The 24,697-nt window shown below is 37.1% G+C and overlaps 1 protein-coding gene across 1 annotated transcript in view; it reads left to right on the forward strand.

Moving 5' to 3' along the window:
- The window catches only part of LOC100019541 (galactocerebrosidase-like), a 101,069-nt gene extending 79,745 nt beyond the window's left edge, over nt 1–21,324 (forward strand). Inside the window, exons 15-17 of the mRNA XM_007472678.3 lie at nt 6,434–6,597; nt 14,388–14,464; nt 20,558–21,324. Of these exons, the coding sequence (XP_007472740.1) occupies nt 6,434–6,597; nt 14,388–14,464; nt 20,558–20,698 (382 nt within the window). The 3' untranslated portion in view covers nt 20,699–21,324. The remainder of the gene's footprint in view (nt 1–6,433; nt 6,598–14,387; nt 14,465–20,557) is intronic.
- Nucleotides 21,325–24,697: the final 3,373 nt, after the last annotated feature.

Here is a 24,697-nt window from a genome sequence, read left to right on the forward strand (position 1 = left end):
TTGATGGCTTGTTCAATTTCTTTTATTGATATGGGGTTGTTTAAATATTCTGTTTCTTCTGTTAATCTAGGCAATTTATATTTTTGTAAATATTCATACATATCACCTAGATTGCCATATTTATTGCCATATAATTGGGCATAATAATTTTTAATGATTTCCTTAATTTCCTGTTCATTAGAAGTGAAGCCTCCCTTTTCATCTTGGATACTGTCAATTTGGTTTTCTTCTTTCCTTTTTTAAATTAGATTAACCAGTACTTTGTCTATTTTATTTGTTTTCTCAAAGTACCAGCTTCTAGTCTTATTTATTAAATCAATAGTTCTTTGACTTTCATTTTTATTAATTTCTCCTTTGATTTTTAGGATCTCTAATTTAGTCTTCATCTGAGGATTTTTAATTTGCTCACTTTCTAGTTTTTTAATTTGCATGCCCAATTCATTGACCTCTTCCCTCCCTAATTCATTAATATATAAACTCAATGATATAAATTCCCCTTCTCCCCAGTATTGCTTTGGCTGCATCCCATACATTTTGAAAGGATGTCTCATCATTGTCATTTTCTTCAATGAAATTATTGTTTCTATGATTTGTTCTTTAACTGATTTTGGAGAATTGTATTTTTAAATTTCCAATTAATTTTTGATTTGCCTCTCCATGAACTCTTACTAATTATTATTTTCATTGCATTGTGATCTGAGAAGGCTGCATTTAGTATTTCTTCTCTTTTGTACTTGTTTGCAATCTTTTTATGCCCCATTACATGGTCAATCTTTGTGAATGTACCATGTGCTATTGAAGAGGTGTATTCCTTTTTGCCCCTATTTATTTTTCTCCATTTATCTATTAACTCTAATTTTTCTAAGATTTCATTCACTTCTTTTACCTCTTTCTTTTTTTTTTTTTTGGTTTGGCTTATTTAGTTCTGATAGGGGAAGGTTCAGGTTTCCCACTGGTATAGTTTTTCTATGTATTTCATCCTTGAGCTCCACTAGTTTCTCCTTTAGAAATTTGGATGCTATTCCATTTGGTGCATACATGTTGAGTAGTGATATTTCCTCATTGTCTATACTGCCTTTTATCAGGATGTAATTACCTTCCCTATCTCTTTTGATTAGATCTATTTTTACTTTGGTTTTGTCAGATATTATGATTGTGACTCCTGCCTTCTTTTTATCAGTTGATGCCCAATAGATTTGGTTCCATCTTCTTACTTTCACCCCATGCATATCTACCTTCCTCAAGTGTGTTTCTTGTAGACAGCATATGGTAGGGTTTTGGTTTTAATCCACTGTGTTATTCGCTTGTGTTTTATGGGTGAGTTCATTCCATTCCCATTCAGAGTTTTGATTACCAGCTGTGTATTTCCCAGCATTTTGATTTCCACTCCCACTCTTGCCCTTTCTTCTTTCACTATTTCCTTTTACACCAGATTTTTGTTTTTAATCAGTTCTCCTAATTCCCACCCTTATTTTGCTTCCATTTCTACCCCCTCCCTTCATATTCCCCTCTGATTTTCTTTACAGTCTTTTTAAACTACCCCCCCCATCCTCTCCCTCCCTTGTATTGCTTCCCTCCCCACCAGTCCATTTGTTACCCTTCTACTTCCTTATAGGGCACAAATCAATTCTCTGCCCCAATAAATCAGATTGTTCTTCCCTCTTTGAGTCAATTTCAATGCACGCAAGAATTGCGTATTTCCTATCTCCAACCTCTTTACCCTTCCAGTGTATTGATGTTCTCACCCCCCCACACACACACCATGTACTTCTTTGTGACATATAAATTTACCCCATTTTGTTTCTTTTCCCATTTCTCTTAGTATTAACCTCTTTTTAAAACTCTAGTTGCATATATTTTATATATACATACATATATTTATGCATACATATATCTATATACATATTTATGTCTTGGCATTTCATCCTATACAGTTTGTCACTCTTCCCTCTAAGTATAATTCTTCTAGCTACCCAGGTGATAATAACAATTTTTAAGAGTTACCAATATCCTCTTTTCTTATAGGGATACATATCATTTTAACTTATTTGGCCCCTTATAAATAAGTTGTTTTTGTTTTTTTGTTTTTGTTTTTCCCCCCTTTCTTAATTACCTTTTGATGATTCTCCTGGGTTCTGTGTTTGGGCATCAAATTTTCTATTCAGGTCTGGTCTTTTCTTTACAAATGCTTGGAATTCTTCTATCTTATTAAATGACCATACTTTCCCCTGTAAGAATATAGTCAGTTTTGCTGGGTAGTTGATTCTTGGTTGTAGAACTAGTTTCTTTGCTTTCTAGAATATCATATTCCATGCCTTTCGGTCCTTCAGTGTAGATGCAGCCAGATCCTGTGTTATCCTCACTGTAATTCCATGGTATCTGAATGACTTCTTCTTTTTTTTTTAAACATTATTTTATTTGGTCATTTTCATACATTGTTCATTGGAAACAGATCATTTTCTTTTCCTCCCCCCCAAACCCCCCACCCCTTCCCTAGCCGACCTGCGATTCATCTGGGTATCACATGTGTCCTTGCTCTGAGCCCATTTCCTTGTTGTTGGTATTTGCATTAGGGTGCTCATTTAGCATCTCACCTCGATCATGTCCCCTCAACCTCTGTAGTCAAGCAGTTGCTTTTCCTCGGTATTTTTACTCCCTCAGTTTGTTTACTCTCTCAGTTTGTCCTCTGCTTGAGGGTAGTTTTTTTTTTTTTCTTGTAGATCACTGCAGGTTGTTCAGGGACATTGTAAAGCCATTACTGGAGAAGTCCATTACGTTCTCTTGTACCACAATGTGTCAGTCTCTGTGTACAATGTTCTCCTGGTTCTGCTCCTCTTACTCTGCATCACTTCCTGGAGGTTGTTCCAGTCTCCATGGAATCCCATCTCTTTATTATTCCTTTTAGCACAATAGTATTCCATCACCAACATATACCACAATTTGTTCAACCATTCTCCAATTGAAGGGCATTCCCTCAATTCCAATTTTTGGCTACCACAAAGAGCGCAGCTATGAATATTCTTGCACAAGTCTTTTTCCTTATTATCTCTTTGGGGTACAAACCCAGTAGTGCTATGGCTGGATCAAAGGGCAGACAGTCTTTTATCGCCCTTTGGGCATAGTTCCAAATTGCCCTCCAGAATGGTTGGATCAATTCACAACTCCACCAGCAATGCATTAATGTCCCTACTTTGCCATATCCCCTCCAGCATTCATTACTTTCCTTTGCTGTCATGTTGAACAATCTGCTAGGTGTGAGGTGATACATCAAAATTGTTTTGATTTTCATCTCTCTGATTATAAGAGATCTAGAACACTTTTTCATGTGCTTATTAATAGTCTTGATTTCTTTAACTGAAAATTGCCTATTCATGTCCCTTGCCCATTTTTCAATTGGAGAATGGCTTGATTTTTTGTACAGCTGGTTTAGCTCTTTATAGATTTGAGTAATTAGACCTTTGTCAGAGGTTTTTGTTATGAAGATTGTTTCCCAATTTGTTGCTTTCCTTCTAATTTTAGTTACATTGGTTTTGTTTGTACAAAAACTTTTTAATTTGATGTAGTCAAAATTATTTATTTTGCATTTTGTGACTCTTTCTAAGTCTTGCTTGGTTTTAAAATTTTTCCCTTCCCAAAGTTCTGACATGTATACTATTCTGTGTTCATCTAATTTACTTATAGTTTCCTTCTTTATATTCAAGTCATTCGTCCATTCTGAGTTTATCTTGGTGTAGGGTGTGAGGTGTTGACCCAAACCTAATCTCTCCCACACTGTCTTCCAATTTTCCCAGCAGTTTTTATCAAATACTTTATTTTTTTCCCCAGAAGCTGGGGTCTTTGGGTTTGTCAAAGACTGTCTTACTGAGGTCATTTACCCCAAGTCTATTCCACTAATCCTCCTTTCTGTCTCTTAGCCAGTACCAAATTGTTTTGATGACCGCTGCTTTGTAATATAGTTTGAGATCTGGGACTGCAAGGCCACCTTCCTTTGTATTTTTTTTCATTATTTCCCTGGATATCCTTGATCCTTTATTATTCCAAATGAACTTTGTTATGGTTTTCTCTAATTCAGTAAAATAGTTTTTTCGTAGTTCAATGGGTATGGCACTAAATAGATAGATAAGTTTGGGTAGGGTGGTCATTTTTATTATGTTAGCTCGTCTCACCCATGAGCAATCAATGTTTTTCCAATTGTTTAGATCTAATTTTAATTGTGTGGAGTGTGTTTTGTAGTTGTGTTCATATAGTTCCTGTGTTTGTCACGGCAGATAGATTCCCAAGTATTTTATATTGTCTCGGTTGACTTCAAATGGAATTTTTCTGTCTACTTCTTGCTGCTGAACTGGGTTGGAGATATATAGAAATGCTGATGACTTATGTGGGTTTATTTTGTATCCTGCAACTTTGCTAAGGTTGTTGATTATTTCGATTAGCTTTTTGGTTGATTCCCTAGGATTCTTTAAGTAAATCATCATATCATCCACAAAGAGTGACAGCTTGGTCTCCTCATTGCCAATTTTAATGAATGACTTCTTCTTATCAGTTTGTAATATTTTTTCCTTGGTTGATAGTTCTTGAATTTGGCTATAACATTCTTGGGTGTTGTCAGTTGGGGATTAAGTACAGGAGGTGATCTGTGGATTTTTTCAATCTCTACTTTTCCCTCTTGTTCTAGAATGTCAGGGCAGTTTTCTTGGATAATTTCCTGTAGAATGATGTCCAGGCTTTTTCTTTTGTCATGGTCTTCTGGTAGACCAATGATTCTTAAGTTGTCTCTTGGAACAATTTTCTAAATCTTCTGTTTTGTGAATGAGGTGTTTCATAATTTCCTCAATTTTTTCTTTCTTTTGATTTTGTTTTTTAGTTTCCTGTTGCCTTGTGAAGTCACTTGCTTCTAATTGTTGTATTCTGGTTTTCAAAGACTGAATTTCTTCTCTGGCTTTTTGGTCATCCTCCTTCTAGTCTGATTTTCTTTGGAGGTCATATTTCATCTTTTTTGCCTCATCTTTCATCTTCTTTGCCTCACCTTTCATCTCCTTTGCCTCATCTTTTATCTCCTTTGCCTCATTTTCAAACTGATTAATTTTGGTTTTCTGTTTTCAGATTATTTATCTTGCTTTTTAAGTTCTTTTCCCAGTTGTCTTCAGCCTCTGTTAATTGTGTTTTGAATTGTATTTTGAGTTTTTCCAAAGCCTGTGTCCAATTTGCTGGAGTTTCTGTGTTTTTGTTTGATGTTCTTTGATCCTCTTCTGATCCATTTGCTCTTTTTTCATTGCCTGGATAGAAGCTGTCAATTGTAATTTCTTTTTTTCTTTTTTTTCTTTTTCTGTTGGTTGCTCATATTTTCCTCTTCTTTCCCCTCTGTAGTTGTCTGCACTCTTGCTCCTCTCATTATGTGTTGGATCTGTGGGTTTGGGCTTTTTTTGTCAACCTTCAACCTTGGAGCTTAGCAAGGCTCTCAGAGCAGTCTGTGGGGGAGGAGTGTTGGAACTTGATCTTCCCTGTCCGCTGAAGGCTTTGATGAGATTACTTCCAGCTGGTTTGAACTTGTAGAGCTGGATGTGCCTTTAGGCCAAAAACTCAGGAGGGGGGTGGGGCAATATAGAGTGTCTTGGCTGTGACTAGGCTGCCTGCTCTGCACTTCTTCTCCAACTGCTTCCCCACTGCCTGTGTTCACAGACCTGAGCCTGGCACAGCTTTGCCAGCTAGGTACTCCCTCCAGAGTAGGCCTTGCCTGCCCAGAGAGTCCAGCCACTGCTGGAGGCTCAGTACTTTAGTTGGGGGAAGGGTCTTGGGAACTTCCTTCTTCCTTCCCCTTAAACCCGAGTGTTCTCGAATTCAGGCTTTTGGGGGGCATACTTTTTAAGTTGAGTCCAGCAGGAGGGGTTCCTTGGTTCTGTCCTGTTGTTAGGTTTGGTTTTCAGTCCCCTAGAAGCATTTGGTTTTTAATCAGTAAGTAAGGGTTTTCAGAGGTCTGAATTTTTGTTGCCTCTAAGCCACCATCTTGACTCCACCTCTCAGGAAGACTTTAGGCCAAATCCTGCTTTAGACATTTAAACCTTGTCACAAGGCTCTGTGACCTTGGACAAATCACTTAGCCTTTGTCTGCCTCAGTTTCCCTCTCCTGTAAAATCAAAGCAATCAAAGAATAAATCTCAAGGTTACTGTCAGGGTGAGATAAGATAATCATATATATATATATATATATATATATATGCCTATAAAACATTTTGTTATTCTTGAAGTGCTATATTATTAATAGTGTTAACTATTACTATTAGTAGTATAATTAACTAGTAGATGGCACTAACTCCTAGAAAATGCCAGTTCTATTAAACAGAAGGTACAGAAGCAAGTGCTTAATTAATACATTAAATTCATATTTAGAAAAATATAACTTTGGTTGGAACTAATGAACAGTTTTGTTCTTTAGGAGGGATATAAAAATAACTTGTGATGTCTACATGGAGGCAACAATGACGGGTGGCATATTCATTGCTGGAAGAGTAAATAAGCCTGGGTCATTCATTCAAAGTGCTCAAGGAGTTTTCTTTTGGATTTTTGCAAATGGGTCATATGCAGTTACAAGTGATCTTGGTAAGTAACTGTTTTATATGTGACTTGATGAATAGCTATTGACTCCTGTTGCTGTTGAGTTGTTTCAGTCATATCTGAGACTGTCTGACCCCATCTGGACTTTTCTTGGCAAAGATAATGGGATGGTTCACCATTTCCTTCTCTAGCTCATTTTACAGCTAAAGAAACTGAGGTAAACCTGGCCATGTGACTTACTCAGGGTAAAGCTTGTAAGTGTCTGAGGGCAAATTTGAACTCAGGTTTTGCTGACTCTAGGTCCAAGGTTCTATGCACTACTTCACTAATCTGCCCTGTTTATTGACTGTATTGTATTCCTAAGCGCTTACTGTGTACTAACTGTGGTGGGAAGGTATGGAAATGGTTCTTCTACAATTTGATTAGGCAGAAAAAAGGAACATACATTAAAAGGTGAAAAGGTTGGGTTTCATTAATACAATGATACAATGAATTAATACAATGAAATACAATAGACAGCAATCTAGATGTTCAGCAAATAGAAGAACCACTGAGGAATTGAGTAGTTATTAAAAAAAACTTCATGGAGGAGGTATGACTGGAATGGGAACTTTTCTAGGCTGGAAAAATTGGAGCATAGAGTAATATTCCAAGAAAGGGGAAGAATATCAGTGAATAGCCTGGAGTAGGATTGGTTGTGTCTCAGGATAGCAACTAACTGAGCTTGATAAATGTTGTTAAACTTTTGAATGGCTATATGTCTTCTGTGTATCTGTACTAAATGAGCTAGTCATTCAATAGTCTACACTGCCTGGCTGTGTGACCCTGGACAAGTCACTTAACCCCCATTGCCTTAGCCCTTACCACCCTTCTGCCTTGTGTAGTGGGGGAAGAAGAGAAATGGTAAGAGAGAGGTTTGCTGGACCCAGCTGCATGCTATGGAACTGATGTTGCTGTGTTCTGGAATACAAATGTAAGAGAGAAAATCAGATCCAGAATGACCAAGGAACAACCCAAGCAGGGGAAGGGCAGGGAAGACCCAAGATTCCAAAAAAGGAACAGACGAGCTGTGAGGATTCAAAAACAGTTACTTAACTTCTTGGGAGCCCTCCTGGAGTGGATGGTCTGAGAGGAAGCCTCTGAGCAGAGAACTTTTCTGGGCATTGATCACTTTCCATTGAACCCCAAATTCTTCTGGTTCCTGCTGAAGATGATAAAAGTAGATTTGGGCCTTTGAAAAGCCATCTACTAAAGAAGATTATCTCGATCCCCAAAATTGTCCTTGAACTTCACTTTACAACTAGACTAGATTAGGTGGAAGGACAACCCCTACAACTGACCAAAAGGGGATCAGGCAGACAGCCTGATTTGTGGGGGAGGTTAGTTGTTAGTTTATAGGGATTCCCATTTCCCACCTTCCTCAACCAACAACCCCATTCTCCCTACCTTGTGTATCCCCCTAGAATAAAGAGTTACCTTTTAAATCAAGTCTGCTTTTAACCTCATTGAAGGGGACTGAGGCTTTAGGGGGAATCTTACTCTTTCTTCTCAAGAGGAGGATCAGCTCCAAACTAGGTGGTAGAGTGACTGGGGTCTAAAGAGAAAAGAGGGCAGTTGGGATATTGGGAAGTTCAGAGACAGGAGGATTACTCTGCCCTCCTACAACAGCCAAGATCAAGAAGGGAGGCAGCAGGTCTATTCTCTAGGACCCTCTCCTTCAGTCCTTAACCTCCATCCATATTCAATCTAATCTCTGAGGAGACATATTCTGTTTCTCTAGAAGACAATTTGTGCTACCTTCCCCAAGGGGAGGAGAGGGGAGGATCAATCTCCTCCCTCTCTCCATTTCTTTAGTTCCTTCATACCCTCTCTCTTTAGTTCCCCAGTGGGAGTGGGAGTGACCCCATTCTGCTCCTATATTACACAAAGAAGGGATAAAAAGTGAACACCAGCAGTTACTGGGGGTTCTTAGACTTCCTGTCCCTTGGGCTGTCTGGAGCTGGAACTTTTTCTCTCTCTGAAGCTGAGAAGATTTGGTTCCTGTCCCCTGGAGCTGAGTAGCTTTACCTCTGTTGTTCCTGACTAGTGGAAACCCTTCCTTGCTTAAAATCTTAAGGGTCCCTGCATGCTGAAAGTACTTGTCTGCTCGAAAGTCCTGTGACTGACTAGCCTGTACAAACTATCTGTGTGGAGAAGGACAGGGTTGAACTCTGCCATAAAGGGTTCAATCTGAAACTACTCAGAAGGCTGTTTCATCTCACAAAGTAATCTGGAAGGATTAAGTAGTGTCAAGTTAGCCAATCAGTCCTGGGAATTTAGTCAGGTTGGGGCCTAGGGAGCATGGAAGAAAAAGAAGAAATCTCCGTGAGGAGATTTTAGGAGGTGGGAGGTTAGCTAGAACCCTTAGAACTAGGGAATCCTATGCTTTAATTCTCCCCATCATTTTTCTGTAGTTTAAAAATAAATCCCTGTCCTGTTTTTGCAAACCTGTCTGAGAGATATGAATAGCACACTGGTCATTGTGAAGCAGACTCACAGGTCTCCTTCACTTAGAAGTACCAAGGAAACAAATCTACCTTGGGATCTCAACATCATCAACAACATCCCACCTAGGATATTTCAGTTGGCTGAGCCAGTAAGGAAAGAACCTAAAAGATCTGAGGCTTCGCAGAGTCAAATTGCCATTTTGGGCCTATTTGGGCAGTTTGAAACCAGTGTGGTTATAGGTTCTCTGAGCAGGCAGTTGGTGGGGGTCTCTTAGAATTCTCAGAGGAGGCAATGGAACACAGAGCCAGGGAAAGTCTGTGCTACATTCTATCATCTAACCTGTCACTCAATCAGCCAAACAGAGGCTTTTTTTTCTTTTTTAAAGCTGTTTTAAACTTTACAGTGGCAGGGAACCAGACTTGGCCTGAATCAAAGGTAGTGCTATCAACTCAGGATAGGAACTAAATGCTATTGGTAATGATTAGTACAATGGAGCTGTTCTATGTACAATTTATAATGATACCCTACTTTGTGCTGGTAATATTACTAGATTATTTTTATAATATTATGGGATGTAAATCCATCAGCCCCATACTGGATCTATCTCTATGAAGAATATTGTGCTATGTGCCTATTGTATTGTTTCTATTAGTATGCACCTACCAATGCAAAAAGGTAGTGATAACATTCATAACTAGACTGAAGACTGCTGGATATTTAAGTTTTGGTGATACTAGACTGAAACAGCTGGTTCTAACTATGTAAGTTAAACTGAATCAATTGGAAACTTATTATGTGGAATCAACAAAGGGAAATGTAATGGTTCCAAGCAGGAAGATGATGAAACAACCCAACCACCCATCAAGCTTGAGTTAGAAACTGAGGCAATGGACAATGCCACAGACTTTCTGTTTCCATTGAGGGATGTAGCCAATGTGACACCAAATGTGGGCATAGTACTTGTCAGGTCCCACAAGCAGTTCACATCCTTGGACCTAGACTCCACAAAGAGACAAACACTAAAGTTTTTTGATGGGCCTCACAAAGTAATTAGGGAATTTAAAAGGGCCATAAAGATTTATGACTTGAATTGTTCAGATTTTCAACTTTTAATAGAATTACTTACAAAAAGGGGAAGCCAACAGTTTATTGATGATACAAATAGGAATCCTTACTTAACACCATGGCCAACTGGGAATTTTGATTTTGAATTAAATTTGGTGGAATCTTAGAGGTTTTTCAGTCAGACCGGAGTATCAATCATTGAGGCATTGAAAGTGAACTAAAAAAGACCTGATACTTGGTCTAGGTTTGAGAGGCTTAGACAGGAGTCTGGGGAGTCAATGGCTACATTCTTAGATAGGTTAATTGAAGCAGAACATCTTTTAGGAATAGGATCTTTGCCAAAGGACAACATTACCCATATCAGAAGGCAATTTTTTAGAAATTCCTGCCATACAGTCAGGAATTTTTTCAGGACCAATTGACCAAACTGGAAAAATATGGGGCTGGAGGAACTTAGATGGACTGCATGTCACATTTTTCAAGCTGATAAAGATAAACATACAGACAAAAAGAATGACCTCATAGAAGACCATAAGAAACAACTAAAAGTCAGGAGTTTTCTGGGATTCATGGCAACAGCTATGTGAACAGCAGTTAGATTGTTCCTGTCTCCGGTATGGGTTAAGCCTGGTATTGCTATTGTTGTACCCATAAGAGTTTTGCCTCCAGCCATTGTTGTTATAAAATCCTCTATTCCCTCTGCCTGCCCAGAGAATTGCCTCCTAAAGTGGCATTCTCTCATAAAGTACCCACATTGGTTACACAGGTAACATTTGGGTGGGTTTGCAGATCAATTTCCCAGACCCAACCATGTTGGCCCCTGTTATAAAAACATATTCTCTGCCAAATAGCATGGGGCCACACTTAATCATTAAAAGTGGGGGAACAGATATATGATTTGTTAGTGGACACAGGTGCAAGCAAGTCTGTGTTGCAAACACCCCCTGCGGACTGTAAAGCTATAGGGTCAATGGAAGTTATAGGAGCTACAGGTAGAATATAGAGAGTAGCAAAACTACAGCCAAAAAAGGTTTCTTTGGGTCCCTTATCTGTGGGACATGCATTTCCAAAGAGGATTCTTTGAAAGCATTTTGAGTGTGGTTCTTAGATTCAGTAGAGGCAGAGGGGGACACAGGATCAGTTTACCCAATACCAGAAGATCTTTGGGCAGTGTCTTCTACAGATATGGAGTCATTAAAGTCAGTAACACCAGTCAGGGTGAGGACCAAAACTGAACCTCCTCCTTGCATACCACAATACCCGCTGTAATATAGGGAGAGAAAATGGAGTCTCCCCCTACTGAGGCAGGATCAGAGTGAGGTAGAGATAGTATGGAGTCCAGCAGAGAGAGGAAGGGGATGGATTGATTTCCCTCACTCCTCTCCCTGGCAAACCCCACTCAGACTGCCATCAAGATCACAACCTTCTGTTCCCTCAGAGACTTGGTTGAACAAGTCTGACACAGACAGCTTCTCCCTCTCTGAGGAGAAGAATGTAACTTCCCTCCCCTCTCCCCCCCCAACTTCAAGTCTCTCCTTAAATAGTATGGAGCCAGTCACTTGCTTTTATGAAAGCTGTTTATTCTAAGGGAACAAAATAAAGGGTAGGGCAGATGAATTCAGGAATGAGGTATTGGGAAAGAGGGAGTGGGAAGTTCCTAAAATGACTGAACCCCTTCTCCCAAAGTCTGGCAGGGTCAGGCTTCTTGGGGTACTGGGTCAGGAGTCATAGGAGGATGGTACAGGATCAGAGATCTGCTCGAATCAACCTTCCTGATGGGCTTCCCACAGAGAAGTTCCGTCCAACTGTCCTGATCCAGTTACTTCCTCTCTTCTTCCTTTAGAACTCTCTCTCCTTCCTGCCCTTCCCCTGTTCCAGCTGGTCCTTCAATCTGCTAAATCTGCTTGTCTTCTTCCTCTAGCAGATCCAGTTTTAGTTCCTCTATTACATACCACTTAGCAAAAAGGCTGTAGAGGGAATAAGACCAATTATCGAATTCCTAATACAACAAGGGATAATAATACCAGGATACTCTGAATTTAATACTCCAATACTTTCAATTAAAAAGCCAAAAGTAGATGAAAAAGGGAGACCAGCCTACAGATTCATCCAAGATTTAAGAGCTGTAAATGACTATGTTATAAAAAGTCATCCTGTAGTACCAAGCCCAGCAACTATCATCTCCTCAGTTCCCAGTCAGGCTAGATATTTCACTGTGGTGGACTTATGTTCTGCTTTCTTTTCAATCCCCATTTATGAGGATTCACAAAAGATATTTGCATTAACCTGGAAAGGGTCTCAATGGACCTGGTGTCTTTTGCCCCAAGGGTTTTCGAAAAGCCCATCCATCTTCTCCCAAATCCTTAATAAAGACCTATAAACAAAATTTAAGGAGAGCAAACTGGTGCATTTTGAGGATGACATCCTACTAGATTCCCTGAATGCAAAAATTCTTCTCTGTATTCCAGAACACAGCATCATCAGTTCCATAGCATGCAGCTGGGTCCAGAAAACCTCTCTCTTACCATTTCTCTTCTTCCCCCACTACACTTGGAACCAAATACACAGTACTGATTCTGAGATGGGAGATGAGGCTTAAAAAAAGCCTTTACAGCCTGGTTGCTAGAATGAAAGCTCCTCAAGAGCAGAGAACATCTCTTTACTTTTCTGGTCTTTGTATCCCTAGAACTTAGCATAGTGCCTGGCCCATGGCAGGTGTTTAGTGAGTGTTTGCTGCCTCCTGTGTTTCCTACATTCACTCCTCTTCCAGCCCTCTGCCATCTACACAGACTGACTTTGCAGCTCCTCCCTTACAGTGCCTATTCTCCCACCTCCTAACCTTTGCAGTGGCTGTCTTGGGCACCTACCATGTACTCCCTGACCTCTTGTGCTCTGAAAATGACTCATTATTGATAGCCAAAGCAACACCTAATGACAGCATCAGTGTTGTCTGAGCTATGACCCTGTATACTGCTTACTGCTGCTGCTGCTGCTACTACTGCTGCTACTGCTCCTTTTCCTCTTCCTTGTCTTCTTCCTCCTCTTCCCTACTACTTCCCTACTACTGCTACTACTGCTGCTGCTGCTGCTACTTATTTGATATTTGTTAAAAGAGAGTTGATAAATAAGACAGACTGACAAGGGAGAACCAGATTAATAAAAGCAATAATTTTACTAACCTGATTAAGAAAAAGAATGGAAAATCAAATTCTCAAACTTGAATTGAAAGTGAGCAAAGAGGAAATAAATATAATTGATTAATATATGCAATTACACTGCAGAAAACAGAGTTCTAATGAAGTTGATAAATATCTTCAAAAGTATTAAACCCCACATATAATGCTTTCCATATACATCATGCCCATCCATATTGCTTCTCAAACTCTTAACTTGAGAGATTTTCTGATTCTCCTTGCATACCTAATGTAGTGCTTGATAATGAGTTGGTTCTCAATACATATTTCTTGAATGAATGTAAATTTGATTGTTCTCCCCACTAGAGTGTCAGCACCTTGAAGGTGTTTGAAATACTTGTTAATATTTATATTAATTAAATTATAAAGCTGTAAATGAAGCTGTACAATAATTCATAAAGGATCACCACCTCACACTTAGCAGATTGGCCAACATGACAATAAAGGAAAGCAATGAATGCTGGAGGGGTTGTGGCAAAATTGGGACATTAATGCATTGCTGGTGGATTTGTGAATTGATCCAACCATTCTGGATGGGAATTTGGAACTATACCCGAAAGGTGCTAAATGACTACTTGCCCTTTGATCCTGCCATACCACTGCTGCGTTTGTACCCCAAAGATCATAAGGAAAAAGACATGTACAAAAATATAACTATGTTCTTTGTGGTGGCAAAAAATTGGAAAATGAGGGGATGCCCTTTGATTGGGGAATGGCTGAACAAATTGTGCTATTGGCTGGTGATGGAATACTATTGTGCTCAAAGAAATAATGACCTGGAGGAATTCCATGGGGACTGGAACGACCTCCAGGAATTGATGCAGAGCGAGAAGAGCAGAACCAGGAGAACAATGTACACAGAGACTGATACACTGTGGTACAATTGAATGTAATAGATTTCTCTACTAGCAGCAATGCAATGACCCAGGACAAATCTGAGGGACCTATGAGAAAGAACACAATCCACTTTTCAGGATTAAATGTCTTCTTACTCTCCCACCTTGACTATTTTTTCTTTTTGGTCCAAAAAAAAAATATATATATATATATATATATATATATAGTCTATATGTTCTGTTTCTTTTGCAGAGACAAAGATGGTAATGAAGACAGGAAGTAGTGGTGCCAAGTTGGAAAATTGGTACACCCTCATTCTGAATATTAGAGTAAGTATCACTGTTTAACATGCTCATAGCCAAAGTATTCTTTTATAGTACTAACAACAACAATAATAATAGCTAATGTTGATACAGCATCCACATTGTGCTAGGCAGTATTGCTAAGCTCTTTACAACTATGATCTCATTGGATCCTCACAACAGCCCTGGCAGGTAGATACTGTTATTATCCCCATTTTACAGAAGAGGAAACTGAGGCAAACAGGTTAAATGACTTTCCCAGAAACACACAACTAGTATTTGAACTGAAGCTGGATTTGAACTCAGGTCTTCTTGACTGCAGGGCCTTATCTACTGTGCCACCTAATTGCCAGTAGTACCTCTTGTATTACTTTGATTCATGACTTATTTTGTCAGTGGAGAGTAACATTGCCACAAAGAAAAGGAAACAGGATAAGTTGCTTGTTTAGGTTGGTACCAGTTGGGTGTTCTACATTCATAAACCTAGTCCTCAGGATGGCAGAAAATAGCTTCTGGAGTATATGTGAATAATTTTACTGTTGATTCTACTTTGTAGTGGAAAATTTTTTTTTCAGATATTAAGGAACTAATTGTTGATTTAAGGTAACTGGGAGTTTAATTTTCCAGCTTATGCTAATTATAGCAGTGAACAACCAGCACTGGACAGTCATTTTAAGTTCAGAAACACAGGGTTAGTTCAGAATCATTAATTTCTAAAAAAGAGATAGCAAAGATTTGTGTTCTGAGCTCAAAGCTCTGAGCTTGGTATTCTGGTACCCAGCTTTAGTGAGCATTTGTCTCCTTGACTTGTGTCTCACTTAATGTCTGTGATTAGCCATATCAGCCATAAGATAAAAGAGCCTAAACAGTGTCTTAATCAGCAAACACTTGACTTTGATAGAAGACTATGAGTACACTCACCTCATAAAATAGAAACAGCGTATAGTAAAACCAATTTAAAGAAAGTTGGCAGGAAATAGGGAGTAATCTTGAGAGCTTTTAAAGATAAATGGAAACAGGAAAACAGAAGAACAATGCAAAAAGATCTGCAGATTTTTTTTAGTTAGTTTTTCACCATCAAAGACAATGGAGACATTATACTAAGATCACATTCCCAGATGTCCTTAAAGAGAAGATAAGAGAACAAAGACCAGAAATGTGTCTGGAAGAATTACTAGATCAGTTGTACCTAGAGGATATCCATGCTGGGAGTACACAGCTGTGAAGATGTGGAGGGATCAATATACAAAGAATCCAAAGAAGAGGAAGATAAAATGTTGGAGAAAACAACCTCATTACTCTTATTACTCTTATTAATACTTGAAAAGGTACAGTAACCACTGTTTACTCACCTTGATGCCTACTTTCCTATCTACTATCTACTTCCTAATTCCTATCCTATGTAGATAAAAATCACCTACATATACGAACTAGTAAGCTTTCACCATTCTAAAGTAGGCCTCCTCTTTATAATGATGTGATTGGCTGGAAGAGTCAGAGAATATACAGTTGCTCTTATTGTTTGTTGATTATAAAACCACATTTGATTCAGTAGAACAAAATTCTGTTTTCAGGACATCCTTCTAACAAAATGTCTTCCATCCAAGCTTAAAAATGATAAAAGATTCCTGGAAAAACAAACTTCTCACTGAACTTCTGATCATAAACTTTCAGATAAGATATGAGGCAAAGAGATCTGTGCTCATGACAGCTGTTTGCCATTTGTTTCAGAAGACACTGAGATCAGAATCCTAGTTGAAGAAAGACTAGCTAGTGTTCTGGTATTCCTATTTGTGGATGGCATCTTGCTGGTTGTATTAAGCCATACAGCATTGCAGTGCTTCCTGGAGATTGGTAATATTCAAAAAAGTTTGCTTTACCCATTCACAAAGAAAATCCAGATTATGAAGAAGAACCATTATCTGGATTATGGATTGGAAGTTAGATGGCCAATAGATAGTGCTCCTTCATCAATATGTATGTCTTGGACAGACAATAAAAGTGGGTAACAAAGTGGATCTAGGATTAAGCAGGACTTCTATTTCATTAAGTACCATTCACACCCCCCCCCCCCCAATGAATATACTTGCTTTTTCTGGCTAGGCTACCCTTAAATACATAAATACATACACTCATTTGTGTATAAAAGCCTGTCTTATCTAATAGACAATAGGAAAGGAAGGGTATATGAAGTAGGGATGATAAAGAGGAGGATAGATTAATTAGGAAATAGTAGTTGGAACCAAAGCAGACTTTTGAAGAGAAGACAGGATAAAAAGAGAAGAATAAACACAAGAAAATGGGATAGAAGGAAATACATAGTAATCATAACTGAATTTGAATGGAATGAGCTAACCCATAAAATGGATGGAAGTAGCAATCATAATCGCAGACAAAGCAACAGTAAAAACAGAGCTAATTAAAAAAATAATTGCCAGGGAAACTACTATGTTAAAAGATACCATATACAATGAAGGAATATCAGAAATATTTTATAGCAGATTTCTCTAATAAAAGCCTCACTTCTGTATTATATAAGAAACTGAGTCAAATTCATATATAAAAAAGTGATTCCAGAATTGATAAATGGTTATAACATAGAAATAGGCAATTTTAAAAAGAAGAAATCAAATATATCTCTAGTCATATTAAAAATATGATCTAAATCAGTCCTGATTATAGAAAAGAAAATTGAAACAACTCAAATTAATGCCTCATATCTATCAGAAATAATAAGTACTGAAGAGGAGGAAGGAAAATAAGCCTATTAATTCATCATTAGTATAGTTAGTGAAGTGATCCAAACATTCTGGAGAACAATCCGGAACTATATCTAAATTCCACAAAACAGTGCATTTGATCCAACAATACAACTACTCTGTTTATGCCCTAAAGAGATTAAAGGAAAAGGACCTATATGTACAAAAATATTTATAGCAGCTCTTTTTGTGGTGATGAAAAATTGGAAATTATGAGGATACTCCTCAGTTGGAGAGTGACTGAACAAGTTGTGGAATATAATTGTGATGGAGTACTATTGTGCTATAAGAAATGAGAAGGAAGGTTTCCGAAAAATGTAGTAAGACTTAAATAAACTGATGCAAAATGAAGAGAGAAGAACCTGGAGATCATTGTGCACAGTAACAGCAATGTTGTAATGATTGAACAGCTTGACTACTCTCTTCAATACAGCAATTCAAGACAACTCCAGGGCACTCAGGATTTAAAAATTTCAACTACCTCCATAGAAAGAACAGATGAATGCTGAGGCAAATTGAAGTCTATTTTTCTTGCTTATTTATTTTTATTTTTGTGTGACATGGCTGATATTGAAATGTTTTGCATGATTTCTCATGTATAATTATTATTTTCTTTCTCAGTGGAAGAGAGATATGGGAGGAACAGAGAAAATCTGGATCTAAAAACTTAAAAAAAAAAAATATATAATTCAGGACATGAAAATATTGACCAAATGTGTACTATTTTCTGAAATACAAGAGAAGATATTGTAGACTTTCATGCTAAAATGAATTCTATAGCATTTTACATATATTACCATTATAACCTCATAAATACCTCTCATGGAAAGAGAATACTAGCCTTATTCAAATATGAAACCTTTCAGGACAGAAACTCACATGATTTTCATTTTTTTAACTTTATTATTTGGCAAAAAGTAAGTTTTCAATAAGTGCTTTTTCATTTAAAAACAGAATAAATGCATGCTTATTAAAATGTGGAAGTTTGTAATTCTGTTGTGCTCTCTGCCTTAATCGGAGAGAGTTTGGTGTGTTATATTCAATTCTTTGTGCCACTTTTGGGAAGGAATGTTGCCCTACTTGAATACATTGAGAGGATAGTAACTTAAATAGCAAAGTAGTCTTGAAACCATGTTCAGGAAAATTGACTGATCTTGGGGATTTTTATCCTGGAGTATAGAGGAAAAATGTAGGGGAGATGAATAATTTTTTTTTTTTATGGTAAGAGATTATCTCCTTAGATACTTGGTGGTAGAAGTCTTATTGAAAAAAAAATTATATTTATTTTGCTTGACTCCAGAGGACAGGTTAAGAAAAGTGGGAACATTTTTACTGAGTGTAAGGGACAATCACATATCAGAGCACAAGTGGGAATAGGCTATTTTGGTCCTTGAGGAAGTGAAAGATTTCCCTGTCATTGGAAGTTTGACTTCAAATGATAGCTCGTTAGTGGAAGGGGAAAAAAGAAAGCTTGTTAGAGGTATTATGAGAGGGATGAGTTCTGTTAATTTTTATTAGTTTGGCTCTGAATATATTAATTGATGGTCTCCAGGGATTTAATTTTTAAGTCCCTAAGTGAATTACTAAAATAAAATGTAATTTATGGTAGTTTTATTTATAATAGAGGGAAGATATTAAGGAATGAGAGAGAGAGACAACTCCAGCTTCCTCTGAGCCAGGTAGAAATTCTAAGTCATTAATCAGGAAAAAAGTCTCAAGACAATAGATCTTTCTTGGAGGTTTAGGCCTTCAAGAAAGGCAGGGTTACTAAGTCAGCCTTTCACTCACCAATGGTGACCATCTCAAAGGAAAGCAGTCTGAGGTCTCCTGCATGAGCTCCTCCAGTGGTCCAGTTCCAATAGCCAAGTCCAAGTGTCTGTCTTCCAGTCTCTCAAGTGTCTGATGATCCTCCAGTTCAACTCCAAGTCAGTCCTTTCATCTATCTCGAATCTTGAATCTCGATTCTTCTGACCTCTGTTCCTCTTTTTAAAGATATTTTTCTCTTGTGTCACCTCCCCTAAATTTCACATCTACCAATCACAGCAGATGCTCCTCTCCAGGACTGCCCACTCTTTAGTTCACACCTTCTTTGGTTAGATTATACCTTTTTTGGTTACTGACCACCTTTTTTGGTTAGTTCACCTTTTGTAGTTAGTTAACACCTTTTTGTAGTTAAAATGGGTAGATATACTTCAAATACTGAGTTACCACCTTTTGGGTATTAAAATCTAAAAATAGATTGTGGATTACAATTCAATCTTCCCAATAAAGGAAGAGCTAAGTACCTTCATTGTTACAATCAGGGGATTGCAATTTAATCTTCATAATAAAGGAAGAGCTAAGTATCTTCATTGTTACAATCAGGAGATAGCTAAATCCCATCTTCATAGTTCAGAAGATCTCTCCTAACAGAATTTCTATATTCCATCAAGTTAATTGATTATCCCTTTCTTTACCTTGCTGTTCTCAACTTAATATTTGGATTAATGGCCCTCCTCTAGGGATTTTCACCACAGGGAATGATTTGTTGTTTTCAATTGTGTCCCACTTTTTATGACTGCTTTTAGGGTTTTTTTGACAATGATATTGGAGTGATTTGCCATCTCCTTCTCTAGCTCATTGGATAGCTGCATAAACTGAGGTAAACACGGTTAAATGATTTACCCAGGTCACAGCTAGTGAGTATGTGAGACCAGATTTGGACCAAGGAAAATGAATCTTCTAGACTTCAGGCCCAGCACGCACTGCTCCACCTACCTGCCCATGTCAAATGGTAGTTAGTCTTAGATTTTAGTAATAAAAGGCCAAAAGGTGTGTTGTTGGCCCTTTAAATTGAAATGGAATTATGCACAGTGACTTGAAGCTATTGATATCTTCATTATAAGTGCAAAAGGACATACAAAAACAATTTAACATGTAACATGAAATTATGATTTGATTTTGAGTGTTTCTCTTAGTATGTATTTAGAAAGCATTATAATTTGTTACTAAATTTGTCTCCAGTTTTAACTGTCGTTTATATTTTTTAAATTATTGTAATATTCAGGACTTTTTTTACCCCAATACTATATACTATATAATGTATAAAAGACATCAATTAATCAGAATTTATTAAGAACCTTCTATTTGCCAGACACATAGAGATAAAGAAAATTATTTTAAACCCTTTTTTCTTTTATTTTTTGCCTTTGACCTAAACTTTGTTCAATTTTAATTTTATTATTTAGAAATTTAGTGATAAGTATATTTTTGTTCAACTAGCTATTCTCAGTACTAATAGTTTTATATGCCACTGAGGAGAAAAGAAATTATGAATATATATTAACTTTTTTCTTTCTTTCTTTCTTTTCTTTTTTAACAGGACTCCTCTGCTTATGGCATGCTAAATAATAGGGTTCTCTGGAAAGCTCAGCTGAAGCACTTACCCAGGAATGGTTGGGCAGCAATTGGAACACATAGCTTCGAGTTTGGACAGTTTGATAACTTTCACATCCAGGCTTAAAAGTTAGAATTCTTGAAACTCTCAAATAATGATTCCTCCCTTCACATATATTTTGAGTTTAGATTTAGAGACAATTCCCTTGGGATTTTTGAGACAGGAAAACATTGAAGAAATTTCTATTTTCACACTTGACAATACTGCAAAAATTGTTTAATTTAATATATTCTAATTTTTAAATTTCATTTCAAAATTCCCCTTTAATTTCAGATATTGCTTATGTTTCTTAGTACTTTTGTCCTTCAGATCTCATAAAGATTTCATTCTAATATTGAGGGAATTAGTTCTTTTATCTGGTTTGAAATTAGTTATGTTGTAATAACTAGTAAAAAGAACTTTAAAGATTTATTTACCATTATTTAACATACTCACGTGCATCACATCTCATGGTAAAAAAAATAACATCTTAATCAGAGTCTTTTGTTTCTTGAAGGTAGTTTTATGCAATGCCTAAGAGAGCCTCAAAGGGTAGTGCTTTATGAATTACTGTAATATTTTCATCCTTTCATTGTATATGAACATTTAAAAAATGGTAATGGAAGCAAAGGTGGAACCATATCTAAAATTCCTTATTAATTAACTACCTCCTAAACTTTCTTGAGTCAATAATAAATGAATGGATAATTTGAGACCTTCATGATATAATTATTTTCCCTTGTTTGGTGTGGTCCTCTCTTTCTTGGCAGTTTTTTTTTAAATATTCTAGAAAAAATTGTTTAATATTTTTGCTTGCAGAAAGATGGGAAGGATTGTGCCTTGTTTTATCACATGAAATGAAATTGTTGAATGACTTTTGCAGTTATCAGAGATGGCTACAATTTAATAACTCTTTAATTCATTGATCAATTTATATTTGAAGAGTGAAGCATATACTTTTTTTAAAAAACCCATACCTTCTGACTTGTATCAATATGATAAGGTAAAGGCTAGGTAATTAGGGTTTAGTTATTTGTTGAAGAAATATCTGAGGCTACATTTGAACCCAGTTCCTCCTGACTTCAGGACTGGCACTCTATGTACTGTGCTATCTAGCAGCCGCAACATATGTGTTTTTTTTTTTTAAACCAACTCTTTTAGACTTGATAGTAAGTATTGTTTCCAAGTTTGAAGAGTAATAAGATCTGGACAATTGGGCAAGTCACTTGGTATCACAAGGCTAGGAAGTGTGGAGTGTCTGAGGCTGGATGTGAACCCAGGACCTCTTGTTTCCAGACCTGGAGCTCTATGAGCTATGCCACTGTCCCATATGCTTTTTATATAATTTCCTTCTAAAAGTTCACATTCTTTTTAGGAGTATCTCAGTTATTTACATGGAAAATATCTCTTATATAGTCCAGAAGGAAAAAAAGAAAACTACATTCTAGAAGAGCTAAAATGATTTAACTATTTCTCAACTATAAAATGAATAACCTTAGGTGTACTATAGCATATCTTTTAACATCAAAAGGCAGAATTGCTATGCTATGGTCATTTATATTTTGCTCATTTCTGATTTTTGATTAATTTACTTTGGCCTTTCATCTGTAAAGAAATGTTTGCTCTTCAGATTTTAAGGCTAAACAAAATTTAGAATGAATATTTGTCCTAATTAAGAAGTTGAAACTTTTGGGATTTCCTGTTTGCCATGAAGCCTTTCCTGACAACTATTTTTCTATTGATCTGTCTCTCTCCTCTCAGTGCCTTCACATTATAACTGTACCACATCACTGGGTACCTGTACCTTTCCTCATTCGGATTAATGATGTTTAAGTTCTTTGGCTGGTTTGCCTTCTTGAGGTCAAAAGTCTTGTTTATCTTCTTGTCTCTCTCAGTAATTAGCCCTGTGATGTATGAGGAGTAGGTACTTGGTAAGTGTTTGCTCATTTGTTCCTTGTATTTACCCACAATAACCAGGTATATAAATGGATGCTGCTAATCAGAGGGGTGTGTGTGATTATTCATGAAGACAAGCTTAACTGAACCTTTACTTGGAAACACTTCATTAGCAATTAAGGTGAATGCAAATAACTCAACACACTTTACCTTTATCTATGTAAACACATAATTAAGACCTTTTCACTAATTTAGATGCTATTTTGTTCAAATTTGTGACATTTTTCTAAAAGTCATCAGAACTACTGGCAGCTTTCAGGGCTTACTGAGACTCAGTTTAAATTGGTATCATTGTCCTTTCATGGAGAGGAATGCTCTGCATTGTTTTAAAGGCCCCTGAAATAGGCTGTCTGGCAGGTTACTTTGTTCTAGATATGTAGCCTGTTTAAGAAGAAATATACTACATTCCTGTGATTCATGTAACATACATTTAAAAAATAATATATCTAATAACACTGGCAGTAAATAGTATTGTTTAGTTGTTTTTCAGTTCTATGTAATTCCTTGTGATCCCATTTGTGGCTTTCCTGGTCAAGATACTGGAAAAGCTTGCCATTTCCTTCATTAGCTCATTTTTACAGATGAGGAAACTGAGGCAAACATGATTAAGTGACTTAGCTAGGGTTACACAGCTAGTATGTATTAGAGGCCAGATTTGAACAAAGGAAGATGAATCTTTTGGACTCCAGGCCTGGTAATCTATCTTTTCTGCCCCCAGCATTGCTAAAGACAGAATAACGGCCTTAGAAGAATACCATGAAATATCATAATAGCTACTTTTTTATTATAGACTATTAAGTTACATAAGAATACTTCTTTTTTCCTTCCTTAAATTTCCCTAGAACTCTTTAATTCCCCTCTCCTTTAACTCCCATCCCTGTTCTTGTACTTTTCTTTGGATCTGTTCCCGCATCCATGAGGCTCTCCTCTGTCCTAACAGAATGTAAGCTGTTTGAGGTCAGGATCTTGTCAATTTGTGCTTTGTACACAGTAGGTCCTTCATAAATATTGTACAATTAAATTCCAGATAGACTGTTTTGGCCATGTAGAAAACTGAGGATTTACATTGTTAGCAGCATATATATATATATTTAAAAACACTGTCCTTGCTTCATAGACTTTAACGTATGCAGAATTGGAAGAATTTCTACATCTTTCTTTATTTCCTTCTTGAATAGAAGAACCAATAGATTTGTTTACTTATAGAAGATACGCAAATGCCACCATTCTTTGAAAGGTTAGAGAAAATTTAAAATAGTTTTTTGTTGCTGTAACTCTTCTCATTCTCCCAGAATTTCTGCAGTTCACCTGAGAGATAAAAAACATACTGCAGTGAAAAATTAGTTGCAAATAATTCTTAAATGCCCATATCCAGCATCATCAACCACCTATTGAACACTGTATTAAAGGGCAATAGTGAGAATGATAAGGGAATCAGAAAGATGTTATACCAGGAAACAGTTTTTGAAAGAAGGGAGCTAATTTCAAAGAACACCCTTACTTCCTGTTCTCCTTACTGAACAGCCTATTGGAGTTTGCCTCACAGATGAGATGGTGAGTCAATTCCTCCCTCTAATTACAAAAGTCTTGAGAACAGCTTTTTGAGTTGAAAAGCATCTATTTATTTTCTTGGTGGAAGGAAATAAGAGGGAAACTGGGAGAGAGAGAGAGTGGGATCTTCCCTAATTCCAATTTCTATCACTTATTGTAGGCTTTGGTGAAAGTCTTCAAAAAGGAATAAAATTTATTTTCCCAGAGGGAAATAATAACCCTCCTGAGGTCTTTTCTAGGCAAGATTCTATTTTCTTCAGCTCAAATTAGGTGGAGAAAGGTAATAGCTGAGACTTTCTTCAGCCTTTCCTCCTTTCAAGAAGGTTAGCCAGAGAGAAGGGAAGTTGTGTGCAGATCAGACCACTCCCAAGCAGAAGTGACTGTCCAGAATTCAGCTTGGGGCTAACTGCCTCCTTCCTCAATCTTCTATAGACTTTTCTCTCTCCTCCCTTGATGGATCTGGGTCTAGATTCTATGTGCTTTCTTGATCTCTTCTTCCTTTGCATTTCTTCTGTCTGTGCCCATTTCTCTCAATCACAACACCTCAATTAGATGCTGTACAAGCATCTCAAATCCACC

Source organism: Monodelphis domestica, chromosome 1 (assembly GCF_027887165.1).
Source record: "Monodelphis domestica isolate mMonDom1 chromosome 1, mMonDom1.pri, whole genome shotgun sequence".
In the NCBI taxonomy this organism is placed as follows: domain Eukaryota; kingdom Metazoa; phylum Chordata; class Mammalia; order Didelphimorphia; family Didelphidae; genus Monodelphis; species Monodelphis domestica.